The sequence below is a fragment of the Anas platyrhynchos genome, chromosome 5 (assembly GCF_047663525.1).
Source record: "Anas platyrhynchos isolate ZD024472 breed Pekin duck chromosome 5, IASCAAS_PekinDuck_T2T, whole genome shotgun sequence".
In the NCBI taxonomy this organism is placed as follows: Eukaryota; Metazoa; Chordata; class Aves; order Anseriformes; family Anatidae; genus Anas; species Anas platyrhynchos.
The window spans coordinates 3,411,416-3,433,096 of NC_092591.1; the positions used below are offsets into that span (position 1 = coordinate 3,411,416).

A 21,681-nucleotide genomic window follows, 5' to 3' on the forward strand; every position below is an offset into this window, starting at 1 on the left:
GCCATAGGGCCAGCCGATGAGGAATACTGTGAGCTTCAGCAAGAAATCCTTTGGAAACTTGTTGGTGGTCCAGCTTCCGAAGAGGAGGCCGTGAGGAAGATTGTGAGCACACCCTATGCTACAAGGCACTAAGGAACTCAGCCTGACATGGAAGGAGCAGGCTTAAATCCAAACTTCCTCAGGAGAGCACTTCCACAGGCATTTAACTTTAAACACTCTACTTGAGACGTAAGCATGTGCTCAAGTGCTGCCCTGGAGAGGCCCTGGCTGCAGGAATTCTCTCCTAAATCTGGACAACGTTCAGCACAATCCAGGCTTGCTTATTTCATCAGGCTCATTTGCACCGAGACCTTTCCTCCCCATCAAATTCCACTTCGCACTTCCCTCCCACCCCACTTCCAAAATTTTCGGCCTTTTGGGGGCTATCTGTGACATACGCAGTTACACACAGCTCACAGCAACATGCTTAGTTCTGTGCAACAACCCCCTAAATTCACACAGTTCCACTACAGATACAAAATGCTTCCAAATAAGCTATTTAAGTAATTCCTAGAAAACCAATTCCCCTGAGAACCCTGTTTTACGTCCCCGCAGAGCTGGTCACTCACTGCAGTATGTGCCTCGAGCTGGAATCCCAGCTGCCTTTTGACAGCTCCCATGAATTGCACAAGCACAGCTTCAAAGCGGGATTTTGGAACGACAAGAAAGAAAACTGCTGGAGGAAGAAGAGCCTATAGTTCCTGCAGCTTTCAGAGGCAGGATCTGAGTCCCTCATTCCTGTAGCATCAGCAAAAGGCATGTCATGAAATCACACTCTCCAGCAGTACTTGCGGCATCTTTGTGTGGCTTCTTCCAGCCCAAGGCGCCACCCAGCTGGCTTGCAAATTAAAATGCTGCTGAAAATTTTCACTGCAATAGGAGAAAAGTTCCATGAGCATGGAAAAGCTACATACCTAAGGGTACACATTAGTAGGTAGACAGCGTCAAGCACACAGCGTGGTAAAGACAGGGGTCTCAAACCAAGCACGAGAGAACTTACTGTTAACTGCAGACTTCCAGAAAACTCCAATTCTTTTAACTGGAGAATTTTTTATTCTCCTGAAAACTATTAAAGACTGTAGATTACATAGTGTGTAATTTGATTTGTATCGAGTGAAAGTTTGAAGCTGCTTCAGCTAAGCTGCTTTTCTACTTTTGCTGGTGTTAATTGTGTCCGACTGCATCTGCTGAGTGACAAAGGATGGCTTAGACAACACAAGATCTCAAATAAAGCAAATCAGGATCAATTATTCACCATTTCTACTAACAGAAGACCCTGCAGCCAACAAAATGCTTGTGCACAGTTACCAGAGAACAGGAAACACACAGCCACGCATAAAATCCTCCAAGGACTAACGTCACTGCCATGGCATACTCTGGATACCAAGCAGAGATTCAGATTATGCCACCAGCAGCTATCAGATACAAAGCAAGGAGGAGATTTCTAAACTAAGGAAGACCTTAAATTGCTGATTATTGGGTTCCATGTTGCCAAGGAAAGAAATCCCTCTGAACATGTCTTATATCCTCTTCCGTAATGTCTACTGTTGAAATGCTGGAGACAAGACAAGGGTTACGCTGGTCCTTTTCTTTGTTCTGCCCACACATAAATGTGATCACGAATTTCTTTTTAAGCGAGCAGCCTGTGCAGAAAGCCCCACGCATGATCAAAATGTTCAGCAGAAATCAAAAGCAGCCTACCTGTTCCCAAAGTGCTGGAGGACACAGAGAGGACACTCAGTTAATGTTTATTGCTGGGTTTACACTGATGCTGGCAAGCCCTGCGATGTTACCAGAGCTGCACGGAACACAGGTGTATTTTTAAACAATTGCTGCACATTTTTGGACACTGTTTTGCTTCCAAGTACGCTTCTGAGTAGCAAACAAGCTCCTCTCCTACAAGCTCCTCTGGTTTCCAGGAAAATGCTCGTTCATTGCCCTAGCAATACTGTGTACCTCTTTGTAATAAATTTTCATTATGATTTTTCTGACAAACCTCTTTTAGCTTAGGTCCACTTAATGGTTTCTTAATATAGTTCTCACATTAAGTGCTGGAAAAAGAACAGGGCTTTATTTAACTGGACATCCCGTTGCTCTGTTTCAGTTAACCAGAGAGGACAATGACATGGCACGTTGCTGGTTCAGGTAAGAGCAGGAATTCTTGCCATGAGAAAATAATTGGAAATTCCAGAGAAGTCTGCGGGCTGATAAGGACAGCAATGTGGTTTCCCTGACTCCAGGCCTGGGTTTGGTGCCAGAACCGCTGGCTCCTGTTTTCTGTTCCCTCAGATTATTCTGCATGACACTCCAATCTCCCTCAGGTTACACGCTGCCAAAGCATCACGTATTTCATCTCCCCTGGCATCTGTGGCTGAGTTACCCAGACTGCAGATGCCATTCCAGCTTGCAGATGGAGCATGCCCTAAGGGAACAGGCAATCTTGCGGGCTCCACACGGAGCTGTCTGGAAACCTCCAAGGCTCTTGTTTCCACAGAGCAGGTCTAGAAGGAAATTAACTTCTTCTATACAGGAAACAGTCTCAGCTCACCAGTCCAGCTGGATCCAAGCAGGTTCCTTGCAGAGAACCAGCCCCCATCCTATCTGAAATCCTGTCATCTGGGCTAATGCAGGCTCCATTACTACAGAGAGTGGAATATCTGGGATACAGGGAAGATTCTGGAGCTCAACCGATGAAAACCATGAAAAAATGGTCTAAATTTTTTTTTGAGATCAACAAGATTTCCTCCTATATTTAACAGACTTAGGTACAGGCCGTCCAGAAGAAGCGAGGCACGTTAGCTGGCTCTGTGAGCACAGCCCAGATGTTTTCTGGTTGGTTCCTGACATTTTATTTTGTTCTTACCTCTGACCATATTAGATTCTTCCTGGAATTCCTCATGACAGAAAGTAGCTTTATTTACATTTAATCAAAGTTTATGGGCACAACGAAGCTTCCAAATGAAAAATACTCTGAAATTTTGATTTTCACCAATATCAGAAGAATCTCCAATTTTACTGAAGTAAAATTTTTAGATTTCAGATTGTGTGTTGGTTGGAAGGACTGGGACTACCACATTTGCATGAGGAGTTAGCAAGATAACTGTTGATCCAATAGTGGAAAGGGTTTTCTTTACAAAACAGTATGCTGTGACATGTTGCATGTAGATTACTGATGGATCTGGGCTTGTTCAGTCAGAGGCTGAGAGGAGATTTGACAGCAGCCTACAACTCCTTTGAAAGGGGTGTATGAAAAGGACAAACTTTTCATGGTAAGGGGCAGGAGATAAAACAGGGACACCAGGCACAAACTGTGCCTTGGGAAGTTCATATTGGACATTTGCAAAACCTTCTTTGCATGGATGATCATGCAACCCTGGCTCACCCAATAAATTGTTTTTTTTTTGTACTGTTCTAAGCACAATGTCTCCAATACCTGTCAGGGTTATCAGATGCTACCACAATGGGTATAATAAACATGCCCACAGTTGCTAGCTAACCGCTGAATGTCCTTTGAGTCAGGATTCAAACCTTAGGCCCCACATGTGGAACTACCTGAAACCTACTTGCAAAAAGTAAGAAAGGTGGTGCCTGGCAGGCTTTGATGTGAGCAAACACGGTGGGTCAACTAGAGAAAACAAAACGTGGAGGAACTTCTAAGCATCTGGAATCAACCATCTCTGGTCAGGAATCAAATTGAGTGCTAAACCCATAAATACCACACTAACCTTTACTTGTGGCTGTGCTAAACACTCCTAGAACCGAAGTGTGGTGGTAGGATGACAGCTCAGATGGAAGCTCTCCTCTTAAATACCCTTCTGCTTCATCAATCGTCATCAGCTTCAGAGGGCAGGAAACTCGGCTCCTACGGAAAGGAAGAGAAACAACATGGGCTGTCTTCTTCTTCACTTTTGGGATGAAGAGACAAAGGGCAACCTAAATCCTTGAAACAACAATGTCCCAACCCAACGTGACAACCATTACACCTCACCATAGACAAAAATCAGTTGCCTCTGGGAAGGAATGGCAATGCCTAGTCACTGAAAGGTACTGGAAGTGGTTATGGGGAAAAAAATAGCCCTAAGCCAAACTGGCTCTTCTGAGATCTTTTCTGCACGTGGGACAGGCTGACATCCCTCAGCTAAACTGCAGAGATCTCTTGGTTTAGGTTAATGGGTTGGCTCTGCCTCCAATAAAACCACAGAGGGCTTTGCCACCAACATCATCACCTTAGGACCACACCCAAAGGGCCTTCCTGGACTGAGACCCACATTAAAAACAACAGAATGAATTCCAGAGAGGGACAGTGGCAACAGATGGATATATTGTTCAATAATAGATGTTTTTGACAAAAAAAAAAAAAAGCACAGGAAGTCATTAAGCTAATTTCCAAATCAGGTCTACAACTAGATCTGACATTATTTTTCCAGAAAGGCATTCCATGACACAGGCCATAAAGTATCCAGATCATCTGGTACTTGTGCCAATTCCTACTGTGTGGGGACCCATTAACAGGCACTTACAACATGATGAAGCTGGTCAGTTCTTCAGTTCCCAACATGCTGTTGTACATTAATGGTTGCTCTCCCTTCTTGTAAATCTTTATGGTAGGAAACTGGGTGACATTCTCTGTCGTGCAAACACCAGGCCAGTCCCAGCAGTTGACCCGAGACAGCAAAACCCCCTGAACTCCTAGAAGAGAAAACAAATATGTTATAAATAGTATCCAAAAAAAAAAAAAAAAAGGAGTGAAATGATTGAAAAAGGGAGCTACGTGAGCTTCTTTGGACATTATTGCATAGATTTGTTTCAGTGCTGCTGGAGCTTCTGTTTACTTTGGTGTGCATCCTACAGATCCTAACCCAAGGCATGCACATGGTGTGAGGCCAGGTGGGCTGCCACTGACAAGTTGCTAGAACATTCCCAGAGTCAAAAGCTGCTTTGTGTGGGCAGGATGTCAAAACCCAGTCCCAAAATAAACAATCCCTTTGAGTCTAGGCTATCTCCCTCTTGCAACCGTTCATGGACGTGCATCACAGCTTTGAATATAAGACTATTTCCAGCCTATATTAAACATCCCAGCAGGTGTAAACTGATTTAAACAACAGACCACGGAGAGAACAAAACCAGGGAAGTGGCAGGTTACACTTCTCAGAAAGAAATTCCCAGAGACATTCACATCTGGCTGCAATGAAACCCTGGGGCAAGCATCCAGGAGCATATAAGGCAGTAAGGAAAGGTGCTGGAAATACTTTAGGAGTGAGGCCAAGACAAAGAAACCATGCAGGCCCTTGCTTATGGGAAAGAGGGAAGAAAAAGCTTGGGGTGGAGGAAGGTGATGTCTCCTGCACCTGGAGGGCAACACTCCCAGACACCAAGACATACTGGGGGCCACCCAGCTGGAAGGCAGCTCTGCAGAAAAGGACCTAGGGGTCCCAATGAACAAGCTGAATGTGAACAGCACTATGCCCCTGCAGCTCAGGCTAATGGTATTCTGGGCTGTATTAGGCAAAGTACTGCCAGCAGGTCAAGAGAGATGGGGCTCCCCCTCTACCCAGCACTGGTGAGGCCGCACTTGGAGTGCTGGGTCCAGTTCTGAGCCTCCCAGTACAAGAGAGACCTGGGCATGCTGGAGAGAGTCCAACATAGTGGAAAAAAATGATGAAGGGATTGGAGCTGGCACTGTTCAGCCTGGAGAAGAGGAGGCTCAGGGGGATCTCATCAATGTCCATAAATACCTGATGGTGCAAAGAGGACAGAGCCAGGCCCTTTTTGGTGGTGCCCAGGGCCAGGACAAGAGGCAATGGGCACAAACTGGAGCACAGAAGGTTCCCTTTGAGCATCAGGAAGCACTTCTTTACCTTGTAGTTGACTGAACAATAGAACAGGCTGCCCAGGGAGGTTGTAGAGCCTCCCTCCTTGGAGATCTTCACAAACCACCTGGACATGGTTGTGGGCAGCCTGCTCTGGATGGTCCTGCTTGGGTCAGATGGATCCAGGGGTCCCTGCCAACCTCAACCAGTCTGTCATTCTGTCATTTGAGGCTTTTTCACTTAATAAGGTGCCCGGTATTGAAAAGTGTCTGTTTTACCTAATACCTGGTGCTAAATACACAAAGAGCAATACAAAATCATTCAAACAAAATAAATGTAATTCAGTCTGGTGGTCTGATGGCATTAGCAGGTACTTTTAGGGCCTTAAGGAAGAGACTCAGGTCTCACAAGTAAAGAAGTGGGAAAGGAAGAGCTCTTGAGAATTACAGAGCAGTCACTCCAATTTTGATTCCAGGGACAAGCAATAAAAAAAAAGCTTTTTATGGGCCACACCGAAGTGATAAACTCAAGGGGGGGTCCATAAACAGTGAAAAAAATAAATGTTGGTTTCCTGCATACTTTCCAGGAGCCCAAGACAGCGCATGTAACTTCAGCATGTCTTCATCAGCCTTCCTTTCATCTGAGGGCTGGGTGGAAAGCAGCACAGGCTGCTGCTAGTCCACTGCTAAGCATGTGCTGACCGGCTGGCAGGTGAACTGTCACTGGCTTCACTAGCCACCACCTCTTGGCTGTCAGCCTTGCCCAACCTGTCTCCTATTTAAATGCAGGCTTGACCAACGACAGGAGGGTTGTGTACAGTCCTCAGGCCATACATTGTCCATGCCCATTGCAGGAATTCGGTATCTCGGAGATCTTTATGCCTTTGGTAAATTTGTTTGAACAAGATTCAACAGTTACATGGGAAAGATGGGATGAAACGTTGAGGCAAGTACACGCAGATTATCACAAAGTGTTCTGTCCTTCAGAAACCTGGGTAAGGGCAGATGATGACGATTTCTCAAGAGCACAGCAGATTAAAACAACCAAGCTTTCTTCTCTGTCCTTTCTGGGTTAGATTCTGATCACTATCTTTACTAAAAGCCTGACAGAATAAGCATATACATCCAATCTTCAGATATTCCAAAGCTCAAAGGGACAGAAAGAAATTTGAAGTCTAAATAAAAGTGATATTCTGTAAGGAGAAACAGGATGCACAGATATCATCAGTGCTGTGGATAAGGGTAAAGCTCATTTTGGGATGAACTCTCCACAGCGTTTGCAAGACACGGGATGAAAATGATGTCCTTCTATTTTGTCCTGGTGAGACCTTTGCAGAGCGCATCAAGCCTTTGTGCAGGTTGGGAAAAACGTTTTTTGAAAGGTGCAAGCAGATAAAACAAAATCTGGGGAAGAGAGAAGTTCGGAAGATGTCCCCTGAGGAGAAGGTAAGTTTGTTTCAGTCAAAAACTTGCTAGAAGAAGGAAACAATAAAATCCAACAATATGCAAAGTCTGTTCCAGAGGTGACAGTGAGATCTCTCTCTATTGCCAGTTGGTAAAGGACAAGCAGCAGTCCATTTGCAGGCCTGGGGAGGTTGACCAAGTATTAAAATAAGCTTCTGAGAAACAAGCATAACTGAGTCTTAGCCAGAATAGCTATGGAAGGGTTTTAGTCACAGGCTCACAGACATTTGTTTGCCAGGGATTGGCAAGGCACCCCAAAGACAAGGGTGAAAGCACAGGTGACCTTTGCATGTTTTCCCATCCCATATCCTTCTGTCCTTGAGATCCCACTGGACCATTTTATATAGCTTTTATTTTAGTTTCTGTTTTGCAGCTCTTTCACGTGAGTTCACTGCTGTTCTGCCTTGTGTCAAATGTATGTACAGAAAAAGCAAGTAGTGGCACTAATCTAAGGGTCTGCAATTCCACTCAGACAGTCCAGAGTCTCTCAAAACACTCCGAGAGAGCAAAAATGGTTTGTGTCATTCTCCAGGCTGTGAAATAACTTCTCAAACTGAAAGCCTGCCCCTGGATTTATTTCACACCTCTGATCCGGTATGGCTGGTTCTCATCATCTGTTACCACATAATCTTGTGTCTTGCCCAACTCTGAAACAAATGACATGGAAACAAGGCTTTGATGTCTTGTTAAAATTGAGCTGCGAGGCTGCTCTAAATATCCACAAAATGCAAGTTTAAGTATTTGGATACCACCTTGGGGGATTATGTACCATAAATGACCCAGATCTCCAAGGAAGCCCTGGCTGGCCTGAGGAACGCTGTGTACGGGATGATCACTCTACCATCCCAAGCTGCACCATGTTACTAATTACCGAACACAAAGCAGTTTCAGGACTTGAGTCAGCAAAAGTTTGTTCAGCCCTGTGGTCACCTTTGAGCTGCTGGATGGGAAGAAAGTTGAAAGAGAAATATAAGATCCTTCTGTTCCGTGATTTTAGGTGCTACTGAAACTAAAACTAAAAGTGATAGAGAGAAACTCTGTCCAAGGGGTCTTCTAAAAGCAACAAATCACTGAAGGCTACAGGGAACAATGCAGGATATGCAGAAAAAATCAAGAATCCTTTAAGCAGCTAATCCTTTGGAGGGCAGGACTGGCATTATCAACAGCTCACATGGAGAGCTGGCCCAAAGGTTATGAGATGAAAAAGAAATGTTATGTGTGAAGTGCTGCACTTCACGAGGAGGAATCCAGTACAGAATGGGGAATAACCAGCCAAAAGTTTCCTGAGTGTTACAATTTCTCTGTACGTAGCTCATAGATAATACACACAACCTGGGAACTTCCCTCCAGACCTCTTCATTGCCAGCTACTGCAGAGACTTCCACGTCCCCCAGTACCACAGGGGATCTGGTTTCTCCTTCCCTCATTTCCTATACTGATGTTTCCTTGGTGTTAGTCTTTTCCAGCCTGGGGGCCTAGGAATCCATAACAGACTCCTAAATCCTTGCTTCAGATTCAGGTTCCATGAAGGGAGAGTGTCTAAAAGAGGGTTATGAAGATGGTGAAGGGTCTGGAGGGCAAAATGTGTGAGGAGCAGCTGAGGTCCCTTGGTTTGTTCAGCCCCAAGCAGAGCAGGCCGAGGGGAGGCCTCATGGCGGCCTGCAGCTCCCTCACGAGGGGAGCGGAAGGGCAGGCGCTGAGCTCTGCTCTCTGGGGACAGCGACAGGACCCAAGGGGACGGCTTGGAGCTGGGACAGGGGAGGGTCAGGCTGGGGGTTAGGGACAGGTTCTGCACCCAGAGGTGGTTGGGCACTGGGACAGGGCCTCCCCGAGGCCATGGCCACAGCACTGAGCCTGCCAGAATCCAAGAAGCATTTGGACACCGCTCTCAGATGTAGGGTTTGGTTTTTGGGTGGTGCTGTGTGGAGCCAGGAGTTGGACTTGATGATTCTCATGAGTCCCTTCTAGTCCAGGATATTCTATGAATATGTGCTGCATGAGTCTGTGTTGCTAAATCACCCAGGTGATGTTCATACCTTTGAACTACAACTTCACACCCCTGTCTTTGAAAGTCATTGGCCAAGAAGACTCCATGAGCACAGAAGAGGGAAACAGAATTGTTTTTCAGCTCAGTTTTTCAGAATATTACTCTTCTTTCACATTGGTTTCTCCCATCTAGAACTTTTCAAAACAGTCCACTGACACACCTAAGAAATGCAACCACTCTGTCTCACCTTCACAACCTCTTTTACAGTCCTAGGGGTGCTCCTTCCATAAATTCACATCTTCTATAAGAAAACAAGAGCTGCCGTTAGCCCCAGTGGCAGAGAGAACTGAAAGCTCTTGACGCAAGAGCAGAAAATGTGCTCTGTTCAGCAAGACCGAGATGATTCTCCTGATCTCCTCTTAGATCAGATCTCTTAACAAAGGGAAACCACTTTGGGGGGCCACTTAAACTTTATCTGGTGATGATCTACTGCTGATCATCTGTTACTGGGTGATTCATGGGGTCATCCCGGTTTCCAGCCTCCTCCATTCTCTTGTTCTGTATCTCCTATGGCCTATTTTCACTGCCATTTTGCACAGAAAGTTGGCATCGAGTGGGACCTGTATTGCATCTCCAAACGTGCTTTTAGTGTGGGTGACTCATGCCTCAGACAGCAGATCTTGGCTTCTGAATCTTTAGGAAGTTAGCTCCACCCCAAACGGCAGACACAGGAATACCAGCACTTTTGGGGGAGCTGACAGACTGCACCAAAGACATAATCCATGTTTTAAGTCTTACATAGCTCAAGCTCTTCTTCCTGATCCAGACTTCTGCCCCTTGCACCAGTTTACTTTCCCAGCTACCCTGCCTCACTCTGTTCTTACTACCAAGCCCTGCTCTGGATCCCCTGACACTGACTCCTACTTGGGAGTTCACAGATTCACTGATTTTCATCTGGAAACTCAGTTTAAGCCATGCCCCCTGGACTAGAACATTCACAGTCGATATGGCTCATGCTCTCAGCCTGATCTGCTATAACCTTTGGCGTCTTTAAGCTCTTGACTCCAGACCACCCTAATTACCAGGTCTGAGACACCCTCATCCTGGCCATAACAGAGAACCTGGGGACCTCCATCCTTCTAGGTCTTCCAGCTCCACTGACAGACCTGCCTGTGACCAAGTCTTCCCCAGCAGCAGAGACAAAGATGTAACTTGCAGGAAACTCACTACATTTCTCTCCAGCTCCACAAAAGCAGCCATTCTCCATCTTCTCCAAGGTTACAGCAGGAAAAACAGGCGGGAGTCATTTCATGATTCCAGTTTGGCCTGGGATTCTTCAGTGGGACCTCACTGATCGCAGAGGAAAGGCCCTGACCTCAATCAGTTCATAATCTCTGTTGAGAATCTGCCTATGGCTGCGTCCATGTACTGAGATTGTTATCAAATTATTAAAGAAACACATGGTGAAAGCTTAGCCTCACACAGCCAGCCAAGTTTTGATCATTGGTTCAGGAAGAGGCAGGGTTTCATCCACTGACTCTCCCAGCTTGCTACTTCAGCTGGTCTAACAGCTGTAGAGTCTGAAAGAAACCCCAAAGAATCAATAACCATGACTTCTCTACCAATGATAACTCTCCCTGACCTTTCCTGTTTATTCCCAGGATGTCAGTTCAGATAAAAGGTGCCAGGAAAACTATGAATGCAGAACTGTTTTCATCCAAACCACAGCGCTGTCCTCAGTGTTCCCAGGAGGGTGTCTTGTAAGCAACTCCCAGTGCATCCGCTTCCCAGAAAACTGCCTGAGTCCTTTGCACACCCTATACATTTTCTCTCTGCTGAGAGCTGTTTGAATCCTGCTTGCAATTGGCAGGACAAGGTGCTCAGTCCCAGAGGAGTGAGAAATAAGGATGAGAAATAAGCCTTGATGAAGAATGAAAACACACAGAAGGCACCAGCTACTGAAATGAGTTGGGGAGTGAAGTCACCTGGGTATAACCCTGTAAGTCAGGGGCAGACACAGGTATCTTTAGAAGAGATTCAGCCCATATAAGCCTGATAGTGCAGAAGAACCCCCCCATATACTGTTGACTATAGAGGGGGACAGGGCTGAAGCCCTGAATGAAGCTGAACTGGCGCTTAACACTGCTCAGGAAATACCACACACCTGAAGCACCAATCCCTCCTGCCTTTATTAGCAGACTGCCTGATGTGCGTTGTCTTTAAATGTTACCGATTCTTCGCTGTCATGTATTATTTATGGAATCTGTGGCTGCCTGTGAGACTTCCCATGTAATTAAGCCCGTCTACAGGCCCTGAAGGCATCATCGCTTTAAATTCTTTCTCTGACACCATTCTGCTCCCCCTCTGGATCTGGGCCTGCCCACACCTGTCTGTTATGCCTTCTACCAAAGCCTGGTTACTGCTCTGCTCCAGATCAAGTGCTTATGTGGTGACTTCCAAGTGCAGGAGACCTGATGTAGCCCCCTTGTACACCAATTTGGCTCTCAAGCCTCATGCTGTGCAGCAAGCAGTGCGTCTTCTTGCTCCTTACAGGTCACCAACAGGATCCTGTTTTTGGGATGCAGGCCAGGGTGCCTGCTGTTTGTCCCTCTACCTCCAAAGCCCATGCTCACTGCTTCTGATGTTCTGTCCTGTCTCCTCATGATATTGGGCATTTATCGTGCAATCACTGAACCCATCAACACCACAATCTCAGCTGAAAGGCAGCTTGGGCAGCTGGTGTGTACAAATTTACACCTAAAGCAGAAGGTGACTGTGTAAGGTTGTACTGCCAGTCCCATGACTTTATGCAGGCACAAAGGGACTGCAAAGATCCCTAATTAAGACACAAATCCTCTTCCTAAACAACTTAATGTGGGTATGCCTTTCTTAAAAGTTTAGGAACTGAAAATGAGTATATTCTGCGTGAGGAACTGAGATACCACCAATATCTTCCCAGTCTTCTGGTTCATACTTCAGATGCAAACCAGCTGTACAGGACTTTAGACCCGTGGCACCTTACCTTTCAGGTGATCGGCCACCTCCACGTAAGTCTGCAGCACTACCAGGGACACTGCTTCCCCTGAAACACAGAAGAGACAAAGCCCCAAGTTACATATAGGTGACTGACAATGTTACATTACCATTTTCTGCACCCTAAGGTGCTTCAGGCTCTGAAAGACTGAATGAAATGAAGAAAATTTGACTTTATTTTACTGCAGCAGCCAGTGACTGGGTTTTCTATGTTATCCCATGAGTCCAACGCACTCATTTCCCCTCTTGTCCCTCATTCAGCCCCTGTCAAAGTGGAAAACCCCTGATGTATTTTATACTGAGAGATGCTCTGTCGTCGCACATTATCAGTCAATGAGAGGAAGTAATTTAATCTGATTGCTACCAGTGGGTGGGGGTACATGGAACAGGATGCAGCATATATTTATGATTTAAACTTGCCTACGGTATCACCACTCTACGGAAAGTGTGAGAGCTAGTGAAGGGCCTGCCACTCCACATTTCATACTCACAGCTGGCATAAAACAGCACCACCGTCTGGGCAGCTTTCAACACGGCAGAGTGAAAGGTCTCCTCCGTCAGGGTAAGGATCTGCTCCAAGGGCAGCTCTCGCTTCTTGTCCCTGGAAACTGCTTCCACCACCTGATCATCCTGAACGTCTGCAAGGGGCCAACAGCCGTGCATGAAGAAAAGCATGTGCACAAAAGGCACAGGGAACTACACACCCAGCTGCAACCCCATTAGAACATTTTAATAATTCTGCTAAACAAAAACAATCTGGTATAGAAAACAAATGTTTTCAAGAAAGCATTGCAGGGGCCGGTGTTTTCTCCCTGGAGAAAGCAAGTCTGGAACAGCTCTTACCAAAACATGTCTCAAACCTTTCCAAAGGGACAGATAATTCTGACAAATAAATCATAATTTCTTCTGATGCTTGAAGAGGAGACAGCGTCGGGTGCTCTTTAAACACCTTGCCCCCCTGAAGCTGGGCATATTTAAGCAGAAGGAGCCCCTCCCTCTTGCAGCATCTCTGCAACCGTTATTATAACAGCTGCTGATTTTTGTCCGTAGTGTTTGCCTTAAAAATTACAGCTGTCTGTCATGAAACTCCAGGGATCTGCAGAGAATTAAAGAGCTACTTTGTACAGCCATCGTGTGACTGTGATAACCACAGAATGACAGACTGGTTGAGGTTGGCAGGGACCTCTGGGTCCATCCTCCCTGCTCAAGTAGAGACACCCAGAGCAGGGTGCCCACGACCATGTCCAAGTGGCTTTTGAAGATCTCCAAGGAGATTCCACAACCCCTCTGGGCAACCTTTCCCATGGCTCCATCACCCGCACAGTACAGAAGTGCTTCCTGATGCTCAGAGGGAACCTTACGAGTTCCAGTTGGTACTGGGCATCACTGAAAAGCACCTGGCCCTGTCCTCTTTGCACCCTTCAAAGGGATAGTTTGCCTTGGATTTGCAAGAGCATTCTTTAATGCTTTAACATATGTCTTGGAGATGTTGACTGCATGTCCTACCTGATGACAATCAGCTTCTCACTGTTTAATTACACACCTTGATTGTCATTCTCTTTTTCATCCTCATCTTCCTCATCCTCCTCCTCCTCCTCCTGGATTTGTTCAACCTTGCTCTTATCTTCCACCAAGGTTATAACTTCATCGGTGTCTTCCAAGACCAGGTATTTGATCGGCACTCCCTAAGGAAAATAGGAGCAGAACATCACCCTGTGTCTATTCTAGCTGCAAACCAAACTCAAGGCTGATGGGGAGTTCTGATGGGGAGGGAATTTAAAGTTCCCTCCCATCTAGCCCATTATTTTTAGGGTGTTTCAACAGATTCCTAAAGCTGCCAAACAGGGGAGATCCTGGGACGTCTTTCTTTGGTGCAGTTTCATCTGCACATGAGCTTATTTCACTCCAAATTGATGTTCGATTTTCAGAAAGTAATTGTGGCTATATGGGATCCTCTGTCTGTAGCAGGAATGGTGAAAGTGGACACCTGCTCCACCTCCCAACATCTTAACATGGATCTCCTACTGTGAGGAAAAAGCCCAGAAGCCGAGAATTGAATGTGAGTGGGAGCTGAGCTACAGATACATGGTCCACTCTGCTTCCTAGCCCCTAGAGAGGTCAGGCTAGGCCAGAACAGCCCATCACAGCCTGGGAAAACGGCACAGAAGATCTTCTATCTCATGTAGCTCAATAAAGACGAGTGCTCCCAAGTGTAATGGACTGCCAACCAAAAGTGTATTTCTCAGAAATGAGACCTTGTCAGCTTAAAACCAGTTCTGGCACTGTCTCAGCAAGAGGCACTTCAGAGAAAATGAGTTTTATAATGAACTGAGAGAAATGACAAACTGCTGGCACCTCTAAGAGAAGAAACACAACGTGCACATCTCTCACCAGGCTGGGGGAAGCCCTCGGGGGACACTCAGATTCAGGTCTGATCCTGTTTCTTTCCAATCTCAAAAGTGACAGTTCACGCAATTTGGGGCAATGCATGTTCCCTGGCATTTGTTGCCTCACAAGCTGGGTCAGGCCCCTCCAGAGTTTAGCTCATCTTGATCAGCTTCATTTATCTCAGGCTCTGCCCTTCTCACAGATCACTGCCAGAGGCATTTGGTTACATCAGTTTGGCACAGACCTTTGTTTGCTTTCTGGCTCTTAGTTTCATGCTCATTTCCCCTTCCATCTTTTGAACTCCTTTCCTACCGGGCCAAGGGCCTTTAGAAGTCCAAATCTTCTGGGAATTTACACTTGGACTACTACCTTGAGTAGTTCACAACCTTGCATTGCTTTATTGTGCAATGGAGATACCACCCCATGATTAGAGCCCAAAATAAACACTTCCTTTTATCTCCTGTAGGCAGGCACAATTGCCCTGCTGTACCGAGCTCAGGCGGTTCCAAATACGTGCATAGAACTATGGAAAGACTATGTTCCCTTGAGCTTTTGGGAAGGTTGTCAAATCACAACAGAGGCAAGCAACACCCTCTCACGAGAGCTGATATTCTCAGATAGTGAAATAAGAGTTGTACAATAAAGAAATCCGACATCAAACCTCATCTGGTGTCTTGAGAGCGACGTTGGACCGGAGCAGAACATTCAAATCCACCAGGTCCCTTCCAAAATACAAAGAGAATATTAGATGGTGTGAGGATGTGCAAGGTCACCTGCTCTGTCCAGCCTGCTTGGATGGCAATCACCCCGCTCTGAGCAGCACCACATCCTCACAGAGGGCTTCAGGGCCCCACAGTACCTGTGGGAGCCCAGCCCACGTGAATTAAATCAGTGCTGAAGAGCTAAGTCCCGAGCGACCCGGTGGGACTGACACAATCTGTGCTTATTTCACAAGGGCTTTGAATTCCCTTTCCATGATTCATGTCTGTGCTCACACACTGGTAGCCACATCCCAGCGCAGCTGCTCTGACGGTGGATTTTGGCTCAGGGTGAACGCAGCCAAGAAGTGCCTCTGTGCTAGGAGATACCACGGTGGCAGAAAGCTGTAAGAAAACAGCCCACACCCATCCTTCCTGCATCTCCTTCCACTTGCGCTGCTGCCAGCAGCATGGGCACAGAGCAGACATGCCACATCAAGGTCCCAACCCACAGCTGCTGCATCACCCGCTGACACACAAAATTTAGGAGGGGGCAGCCTCTCAGGAATGGGAGATCCTGACTTGTCACGGGCTGCCCACTCTCCCGGCTCCAGCTCAAACATCACCTGCACAGATGGGCAAGTAAGCCCTCAAAAGATCTCTGGTTTTTGGTCTTTTGATCTTTGTGATCTTGGCCTGTGCTTTCCAAGTTTTCTTTCTGAAATTTCTTTCAGTCTGACTATTCTTCTAGTTCTAAATCAGCAAGAGACTCAAATACAGAGGCTACACTTCCAGCTAGAGTCCGAAACCAAACTGAAGTGATTCTGGAGAATCATGCCCTCTAATTTGACATCCTCTCACCATATGTTAACATACTCTTACTGCTTCTCACACAGAAAAAATGGGATCACAGTCACTAAACCCACTGACTGTGATCCCATTGTCCTTGCTGTGGGGAAACCAAGCTCAGAAACACCATGAAAACCAAGGAGAATTCCCCAAACACAGGGAAGCAAATACCTGGACAAAAGGGCGACTCCTGCTTTCCCCAAGAGCTGCCAGGCCAAAAACTCTGCTGTTCTCCTGTCTGCCTCGTAGGTCTCTTTCTGGCTGAGGATGAACACAAGCGGTAGCCCAAGCTGTAAGTGAACAGTGGAAACCTTCTCTGGGTCCTCAGCAACCTCTGTCTGGAAAAGATACATGGTTATACTGCAGCACATCTCTACATATTTGACATACTTCAGCTCTTTTCTAGCCAGCTGCCTATTTCAATGGAACTTCATTGAATTTATTTTTGAAATTGATCAACAGGCTCAAAAGTAATTGGAAAGAGAGACACAGAAGCCTCATTTTTCTGAGGAAAACAGCTGGAAAACCAACCACCAGATCACCATCGCTTTAAAAATTGCTGGAAAGTGAGACTGAAAGCCTGGAACAACTTCCTCATTGAAATTTGGAGCCTAGGAGAAGGTTCATAGCCTGCAGTTTCTAAGGCCAATAGATAACCTGGCAGGCAGATCTCCTGCACAGCCCAAGCCATCGTGTTCTCTCCAGCCACCGAAATAAGGATACCTTCCAGAAATACCTTCCAGATACCTCCACCCTGATTCTAAAACACCCACTGAAGCAGAACCCCTACAACCCTGGTTAAACTGTTCCGACCTTTCAGGACCATCCCTGTTGAAAATCTGAGCTTTATATCTTCATGTTTTTTGTGACCTGGCACCTCCTGATGTCAGATTTCCATTAATTTCTATTTATCTGACAGCTGTGCCCCGGGGCAATTTGGAAACCTTGTCTGCCACACACAAGAGCTGGCATCCTTTCCCTTTGTGCCTCTGACATGTTGTTTCATGACAGCACAGAGCTGCTTAATGAAGTACTTCCCTCCACGGGCTTACTCCAGGAGGCTGGCTGACGTAGAGACTTCATTTCTACTTGGCAGAGCTGTCACCAGGGGGAACTGGAGGCCCCCTCTGCCCAGTGGGAAAAGGGAAAAGGAGCCTCCCGTCTCCTGTGCCCCACCAGGGCGTGAATCTTGTCTCCCTGCGGTGCTTATCCTCCTGTGGGGAGCCCAGAAGTCGCAGCAAAGTCAAAGAGGCACCTCCACCCCATTTTGAATGAAGCACGTTCCCATTCATTGTGCTTAAGTGCAACCACAGGACCACAGATTGGCACTGGGCACCCCTGAAAAGGAGGTCCATGTAAGCTCAGCAATATAATAGAGTGTTACTCACAGTCTCAGACCATTTCTTTGCTTGAATTCAACCTAGGAGCATGGGGAAGGGGCAGATTCCCCTTCTCTGCCTCATCCTCTGTTCACACCTCATCCCCACATCTGCCCCAGCTGCCCTCGCACTGCACAGCCCGAGCCTGGTGCATCATTTCTCTCTCCCCATCATACCACAAGAGGAGCCCCCATGAGTTTGAGGTGCCTGTGGATGTTCAGCACGGTCAGATCCTGCTCCATGGGTGTCTTCCTGCAGGGCTGCGCCACGTCCGTGGCCTGCTGGCAGTGGCAGAACAAGAGCCGGGCAGATGATACATCAGGCTCATCGCTGCTGGGAGAGAGAAAACAAAACCCACACTGAGCTGGAGATCCATCACGGGGCTTAAAAATACCCTGACAGAGTGCCAGTATTTGCTGGCAGGGTTTTACAGGGCAGATATTCTCCCAGTTCAGGGTGTGACTGGCACATAGGACTTTGAGAGCTCTACTGGTACCAGGTAGAGTTGTGGCCAGGCACCTTTCACAACGATGCTCTCTGTCTACTGAAGACCCTGGTATGAATGACCCCAACCACAGAGCAGTTGGCTTAGCTCAAAAAGGACAAAACCAAGCTTTTCTCATTGGGACCAGCCTTGCCACTCCAATGGGGACCCTGGCTTGGGGAGGACAGGTGAAATACAGGTTTACTTGTGTCTTTTACCTCCCTGATGACATCTTACGTACTATGTAAGGAATATTTCACCTTTTGAACAGCATTGGTTCTATCTGTTACAAAGGAAGAAGTGACACCAAGTTCCCTGGATGGTTCCTTGGCTAGGGGTGGTTCCTGGTTCTGGTACCACCACTGGTGCTGGGCTGCGGGTCAACTTTGGGAGGTCACATTTTTTTCCCCATGCATCCATTACACCATCTCTAGCATAAGGATCACCTTTTTTTTTTTTTTTTTTTTTTTTTGTAAAGGGCTTTACTATCTCAATGTGGAAGAGAGGATGTTGTATTAAGACCCCAAAGCCTTACTGCTGGTGCCCTCTCAGCTCTGTGTAGGATGAAGCCATGTCCTCTCCAAATGACAATCGTGCCATCTAGTGGCAAGCAAAAAACGCGATCTCTGATCACTGTCAGGCTCTTCCCCTTCAAAATCCAATTGAATGAGCAGTCAACAATGGCTAGTCCAAACCCAGGAACACAAGCAGCATCGGTTTTGGAAAAAGCAAAACAGATCTCACCATCTATCCTTGGCTGTTACCCTAATAACCATCCTAGGGTGGACTTTTACCTTGAGATGCAAAATACATATGTAGGTCCTGAGCTTGTTGACATCCAAGGGGGCTGAGAAAGGTCAACACTGCCAGCTGGTTGGAAAGGAGATTCCTAAATATCCTGGAGGACCCCAAGCTGATCTTTCACTGGATATCATCTGTTCTCTAGCTCAGCATGAAGCCAGCAGTGAGACTAGTGCGTTACAGGCCTGGCAACATTTGGATGCTTTAAACACAGGCTGCAAGGTTCACTTCTAGTGAAACTGATTTTTTTCCCGTGCAAGCTAGCAAGGATGCCAATGCTAGATTTGACCTGGGAACCTGAGAAACCAAAAGAGCAGTGCAGGGGAGCAGATATACCTGGTGTGTGTGTGTTGGTGTGTGTGTTTGGACATACCTGGTGTCTTTCAACAGTGTTGCCTCAGTTGTCAGAACAAACTGGTGGACAGTCCCGTAGACAAAAGCCACTTCCATCACAGCTCTGTGCTCTGCAGAGAGAAAGGTGCGACTAATTCACTGCTGCAGCTCAGTCCAGATCTCCCTCTTCATCCTTCCCACTCACAAGCATCAAGACAAGCATCAGGCCTTCAGAAACTCTCAGTAAAACTCCACGAGGGGCTGAAGCCATGCTATGGAGATAACCGAGTCACGGGCTGAACCCAGCTGCTGATCTCCAGCAAACACAGAGGTGGGGCAGGTGAAAGCATTCTGCTACATATCTATAGTAGAGATCTGCCAATGGGTTTATTTATTCAGGCAGTAACCACTGGCTTGCTTTCTCTGTCCTGTCCATCTCTGAAAGCTTGTGTGCTCCCAGCAAAACCATCTTGGCCAAACTGATTCATTTAGCAACAAGGCAAGATAGAGAGCTCGTGTTTGGGTGGCCTTTTCACATGTCTTCAATTCTCCATTTCCAGGATTCTGAGTCATAAAACAAGCTCCCTTCCACATTAGTAAAAAAAGGCTCTGGGGGTGAGCAAAGAAGAAAAGCTGGGTGTTAATACCTGCAGTTCCAGTAGCTGGTACATATGCGAAGACCATGTTTGACTTCCCTTTCAGTGCATTTTCTATGTTCTGAAGATCCGTCAGTGTTTCGACATATTTAACTTCATTAAAGAGCAGGGCACTGAGAAGCCAGAAAACTCATTAGCAACTGCTTTCTTTTAAGAGAGAATTTGCAGCCACATAATCACGATGGAAAAGAAAAAAACAAAGGTGAAACTCCAGCTTCTTGCTGGCAGATGCAAGATTCACAGACAAATACAGATACGTGCTGGTAAGTCATGTCCAGGGCACAGATTTAACAGGGTCAAACCATCCCAAAGAGAGAAGGATCCTTCTGCTTGGCTGAAAACAGCCTCTGGTGCAGTTTATATTTATGCAAACTTTTCTATCGACACGTGAAAACGAAAAACAAACAATTTCACAGAGATGGGATCTGGTCTGTACTTACAACAGAACATTAGCAACGATGGAGTTCACGTCAAACAAGGCATCAGTAGGAAATTCTCTGATCAGCATGTTCCCTCTGGGGAGAGAAGAAAAAAATATCAGCAAAGAAACTGTGAAAGATTAGCAACACATATTAAATTCATTTCTACTCAGTGATGTCTCCAGGTGTCTGCTGGCAGGTATGGCTGGAAGGAAGATGTCAGGGCTGAACTTGGGGAGTTCCTAGGACTAGCAGGGTCTCCCTGATAAAAGGTCTCCTCTGTCATATATTATAATCAATGAGAACAGAGCACATTTGTTTTGACAAAGCCCTCTACCTGATATGTGGAAAAGCTTCCAGCTGACAGTCCACGCAGAGACCAAGAGCTAAACCTGCATGGTGAGCCAACCACAACAACAGGAGGGGAACCAAGGAGTGTTTCTTTCTAGGAGCAGATCCAGAACGTAGTGCATTGACTGTAGTCCTGGGGACCTGGTGGTGGGAGCCCAGAGGGGCTGACTGATGTCTTTGATGGTTTCATGTAGCAGAACAGCTCTGTGCTGATAAAAAGGAATGTGGGGCAGGACAGGGGTTTTCACACTGAGGACAAGGCATCTGCTTTGCATGTGTGGAACCTTTTTGGGGTATTTTTTGTTAAAATCTGTATGGCACTACTGTCCTCATGACCCCATGCTTCCTATGCAGACATCTCTGCTCCCTGACAGCATTTCAAACCTTTGTACTTCAAAGCAATTACAGCGTGGTGCCCAGAAAGCCCCCCCTTACCTGAACAGGTAGGCTTTCCTTAATGCATTTTCTTTGCCACAGTATCTTGAGACATCCTCTTTGGGACAGTTAACCTGGAATTAAAAGTATTTATTGGACATCCAGCTTTACAAATGTCTACAAACACACAGTACCACAGCATTCTCCCATCCCAGGATATAAGTGCCAGCCTTTCCAAAACTGTTGGGAGAGAAAATACAATCACACAGTGAGATGAACAGAGTGCAGTGCTGCGGACTGGAGCTGGTATTTCAGTTCCCCAGCTCAAGCCTGCCTTGATTTGGGTCAGACAGGATTAAGAGATCTTGTGATCTGCCAAGCATGTTCGAAGTGACAGACCACTGCTTGCTTACTGAACTCAGTCTGCATCTGGAGGAATTGAAACACACACACACACATATATATAAACACGTCTTATAAAATCTAATTGCATTTGCATGAATCTGTAATTCACTCACCTACATCTGCAGAAAAATTCAGCCAAAAAAATTTAAAATAACGCATCCTATTTAGCATTAATTGCACAGTATTGAAAAGAAATGAACTGACCCCCGCC

At 46.4% G+C, this 21,681-nt stretch overlaps 1 protein-coding gene across 9 annotated transcripts in view; it reads right to left on the reverse strand.

Moving 5' to 3' along the window:
• TXNDC16 (thioredoxin domain containing 16) overlaps positions 1-21,681 on the reverse strand; it is a 41,826-nt gene that overhangs the window by 13,298 nt on the left and 6,847 nt on the right. For 4 of the 9 annotated variants that reach the window (XR_011809392.1, XR_011809393.1, XM_072038089.1 and 1 more), the window contains exons 4-16: positions 21,126-21,199; positions 20,361-20,435; positions 19,912-20,033; positions 19,305-19,395; positions 17,823-17,979; positions 16,439-16,605; positions 15,382-15,442; positions 13,876-14,017; positions 12,824-12,970; positions 12,322-12,381; positions 7,897-7,959; positions 4,560-4,728; positions 3,765-3,901 (exon numbers count right to left, since the gene is read on the reverse strand). Coding sequence is in view for 7 of the 9 variants with exons in the window: in XM_072038089.1 (XP_071894190.1) it covers positions 3,765-3,901; positions 4,560-4,728; positions 7,897-7,959; positions 12,322-12,381; positions 12,824-12,970; positions 13,876-14,017; positions 15,382-15,442; positions 16,439-16,605; positions 17,823-17,979; positions 19,305-19,395; positions 19,912-20,033; positions 20,361-20,435; positions 21,126-21,199 (1,465 nt within the window). In the remaining 2 variants the exon portion in view is untranslated. The remainder of the gene's footprint in view (positions 1-3,764; positions 3,902-4,559; positions 4,729-7,896; positions 7,960-12,321; positions 12,382-12,823; positions 12,971-13,875; positions 14,018-15,381; positions 15,443-16,438; positions 16,606-17,822; positions 17,980-19,304; positions 19,396-19,911; positions 20,034-20,360; positions 20,436-21,125; positions 21,200-21,681) is intronic. The other 5 variants (XM_027458359.3, XM_072038087.1, XM_072038090.1 and 2 more) reach the window with 3 other exon arrangements.